Consider the following 4353-nt stretch of genomic DNA (forward strand, 5'->3'; position numbering starts at 1 on the left):
GATACATGAGGAGGTAGCTGTGTGGGGATGAATTGTTTGAGAACGTGATAGTTCAGTGGTTAATTTCACTGTTGACCACCTGCTCCTCCTCAAAAAACTCCACTCGCTTGGCCTACAAGATTCTGCTCTCTCATGGTTCTCCTCCTACCTATCTAAGCGATCCTTTAGTGTCACCTAAAAATCTAACCCCTACCCTCCCTCTTTCTGTAGGGGTCCCCCCAGGCTCTGTCCTTGGACCCCTTCTCTTCTCTATCTATACCTCCTCCCTTGGTCAGTTAATAACCTCACATGGCTTCCAATACCATCTCTATGCCGATGACACTTAAATCTATCTTTCTACTCCACAACTCACCCCCTCAGTGTCCTTGCGTGTCACTAATCTACTAAATGACATATCCGTCTGGATGTCACAACACTTCTTAAAACTCAACCTTTCAAAAACTGAGCTCATATTTCCGCCCGCCCTTGTGCCTTCCCCCAACTTTTCCCTTGAGATTGATAACACAACTATCCATCCCTCCTCCCATTCCAAGGTCCTAGGTGTCATCCTTGACTTGGACATCACCTTTCTTCCCCACATCCAATCACTATCCAAATCCTGCCGCCTTCACCTTCGTAACATCTCCAAAATACGCCCCTTCCTCACCAATGAAACCACAAAACTACTCATACACTTACTTGTTGTATCTCGTCTTGACTATTGCAACTCCCTCCTCATTGGCCTTCCACTACACAGGCTCCTCAACCCTTCAGTCTAACATGAATGCAGCTGCTAGACTCATCCACCTGGCCAACGACTCAGTGTCTGCAACCCCCCTGTGCCAATCCCTGCACTGGCTTCCATCCCCTGTCCCCCTCTGCCAATCCCTGCACTGGCTTCCATCCCCTGTCCCCCTCTGCCAATCCCTGCACTGGCTTCCATCCCCTGTCCCCCTCTGCCAATCCCTGCACTGGCTTCCATCCCCTGTCCCCCTCTGCCAATCCCTGCACTGGCTTCCATCCCCTTTCCCCCTCTGCCAATCCCTGCACTGGCTTCCATCCCCTGTCCCCCTCTGCCAATCCCTGCACTGGCTTCCATCCCCTGTCACCCTCTGCCGATCCCTCCACTGGCTTCCACTCACTCAAAGGATAAAATCCAAAATATTAACAACGACTTACAAAGCCATCCACAACTCTGTCCCCGGCTATATCTCAAACCTTGTGTCAAAGTATCACCCTAATCGTCCCCTCCGCTCATCACAAGACCTCCTGCTTTCCAGCTCCCTCGTCAACTTCTCCCATGCTCGCCTCCAGGACTTCTCTAGAGTCTCTCCCATCCTATGGAACTCTTTACTCCAACCTGTCTATCTCCCACTCAGAGTGTTTCTCCCTATTGAAACACTGATGGCAAAAAAACAGGACAGTCGTTTAACTCTCCCCTACTCTATCCAACATGGAAAGAAAGTTTTGGCTTTAGATATGATTTAAAGGGTCAATTCTGGGTACATGTCAGCAGAGTGAATCATGCTCCTGTTTTTTTTAATCTTTTATGGTAAGTGGTGAGAAACTATGAAAAAAATGAAAAAGCATTGCAGTGCTGCGGAAGGAGGTGGAAGACTCCATGCAGAAGTAAACTATATTGAAAAGATGCTACTGCTGGAGTCCCATAAAGATATAAGACCCAGCAAGTGCATCCGCTCCGCAGCAATGCTTTGCTCATAAAGAGTTTACATGTTGCTTTCATGTAACCATGGCAACACTGGGGACATTCTTTACTCTGTGTAAGGGGGGGGGGGGGGGGTACAGTACCAAACACAATATATGTGTATCCCATTACCTGCAGTATTTGGTGCTTTATCTCTGCCAAAAAATAAATCCTAAACTTCAGCTTTAATAGCTGTGATTGGCTATTTGCTTTTCCCAGAAAACTGCACAGAGCTCAAATTCAAGACAGAAATTGCACAATATAGAAAACTGGCATCTACTGTAACCCACAGTGATGTAGGGGCTGATGGAAGGAACCACAGCGCTCAGTGGGGGACCAAAAATCTGGTAGTCCTGGAAGAGTTTTAGATGAAGCCGGTAGCCGGAGATGTTGAAGAAAGGGTAGATGGGCAGCACAGGTTACGGAACAGGTAAGTATGATGGGGGGAATTGATAAAAACTGGAGCAGACAGAATCTGGAGCAGTTGCCCATGGCACCCAATCAGCTTCTCTCTTCAGTTTGTTGAGTTAAGCTTTGAAAATGAAATACAGAAGCTGATTAGTTACTATGGGCAACTGCTCCAGATTCTGACACATTCCTCTCACTGTCTTTTCTTTACAAGGAAACCTGTATCCTCTTTTAGGGCTGCAACCAACTAATCGTTGTCAACGATTCTCATTATCGATTAGTTGGTCTGGGTCCCCTAGTTCTCTGCTCTGCGCTGGGAGCCGGTGTTTCAATCGGCCCTGTGTCCCCTCCGGTCCCTGCTGCTCCCAGCGGGCGATCAGAAGTGACACAGACCCCTGCAGACGGTGCCCAGCAGTGAGGAGAGTTCCATCAAACCTCCCAATGTGCAGAACGTGCTGTACTGCAATGGCATGCCTTCTATTGCAGTGCACGCAGTTTTATTCTGAAGTAAGCTTTATGTTTAACACTCCATTTGTGCATTTTATTTTATATTAAGGATGGTATTTCATTTTGTATCTGCTTAATCGAAAAAGAAAAAAAAAAAATCGACCAACTTATCGATTGTGAAAATAATCGTTAGTTGCGCCCCTTTTCTCTTTTGTAACCTGCACTTTACACACAAAGAGATGACAACCTTTCTGTAGCATGTACCTTTCAATGGCCTGGAACCCAGGAAGGATAACATTGGAGTTGGTCTCCATGTGAGAATCTGCCTAATGGACTGAAACAGACACAAAAAATGGCGTCATTTGCATTTCAAGGAATTTGTACACACAGTATATACTATATGGGCTCATTCAGACGGGCGTGCGCGTCCGTACCGCGTTCACACCTACAAAAAGACCCCACCCCAGAAGGGACAGGCGCTTTATGTAATTGCAAGCAGCAGCTTGTTCTTCCCTATGGGAGGACGCAGCTGCACGTACTTACACGAACCTGCACATCCGTGTGCGTCTAGGTGCTCACACGTGGACGCAGATAGTGTACAGGCATACGCGCCCATCTATCTAGGCCAGAGATTTACACAGCTCTGCTCCACAACCCACCCTGTCAGGGCTTAACACTTTTAAGCCCATCACTGGGCTGTAAAGGAGAAGCAGCAGACTGGTGAGCTCATCTCTCTGTCACTTTACTCTCTTCTCCTATTAGCATACTTATTGATAGCACTGCAGCACAATTGATTGACTCCTTGTGCGGCTTCTCCCTCTCCCAGTCTGAGTTCTGCTGCATAGGGGAGTGAAGTGTATGTCAAGTCATTTTCAGGTACTTGCACTACATGTGATAAAAAAGAATGATGTATTATTGAATACAGAGCTGCACTGGAATGTATTATACCAAAGGACAGAAATGTAATATATTGCAGCGCACCAGTCCTTGGATGTGGTGGCTGCATAAGCTTTGTTCCTGGCTTTTTTTCACCTGATGATCCAGTCAGTAACATACTTCCTGTCCTATGGTGACAATACTCATACAATGTCCTGTAGCTATGGAGAAGCGTTGTCATTCAAGTACAGGAACTCTACTCCACCTATTTTCATAACTTGAAGTGGACACTGCTGATCTCCGATAGGTCCCATAGACCTGGCAGAGACCTGCAGTGGGTATGGGCATGCGCGACATTGCCCAAACTGCCTCGAGGGATGTATGACGTACACGTGAAATAGACATCCTAGGTAGCTGAAAGCCGGATACGTCACCCTCACCTAGGCTAGGATTCGGGGAGTGATTGTATGGGGGAAGTGGAAGCAGCTGAGAGGATGTCATTTTGACGGGTGAAGGTTCGCTTTAAAGGGTAATTCCACTTTCCCAGGAGAATTCAGGAAAATGGAATCACCGCCACCAATCTGCCCCCTCTCACCGATGCTCTTGCCTTTAACTGAATGCTCCTTCCCCTCAGTGGCTGCCGTGTACTATCAATACACATGCAGGCACTCGTTGGTCAGCACTGCGCTGACCAATACGAACTGCTTTTTGTTAAGAAGCGTTTCTCATTGGTCAGTGAGGTCAGGTGACCATGCTGACCCATGAGCATTCGCCGCACACTTTATCCATGGAGGGAGCCATGGTTGTCACTAGGGATGCACCGCCGCGTTTTTTTCGGTATTGAGTACCAATATTTTTTTTTCTACACTCGCCGATACCGGTGCTGTGTGCTCGGATTATCAGGAAGCCGGACAGCACCTCAGAAAGCCAGGCAGCCT

General features: G+C 47.5%; 1 protein-coding gene across 1 annotated transcript in view; it reads right to left on the reverse strand.

Annotated features, from left to right (window-relative positions):
* Positions 1-2840, reverse strand: part of LOC108795260 (AFG3-like protein 1) — a 25680-nt gene extending 22840 nt beyond the window's left edge. The window contains exon 1 of the mRNA XM_018566473.1: positions 2804-2840. Within this exon, the coding sequence (XP_018421975.1) occupies positions 2804-2837 (34 nt within the window). The 5' untranslated portion in view covers positions 2838-2840. The remainder of the gene's footprint in view (positions 1-2803) is intronic.
* Positions 2841-4353: the final 1513 nt, after the last annotated feature.

This window comes from Nanorana parkeri, unplaced genomic scaffold (assembly GCF_000935625.1).
Source record: "Nanorana parkeri isolate BGI_ZX_2015 unplaced genomic scaffold, ASM93562v1 scaffold952, whole genome shotgun sequence".
In the NCBI taxonomy this organism is placed as follows: domain Eukaryota; kingdom Metazoa; phylum Chordata; class Amphibia; order Anura; family Dicroglossidae; genus Nanorana; species Nanorana parkeri.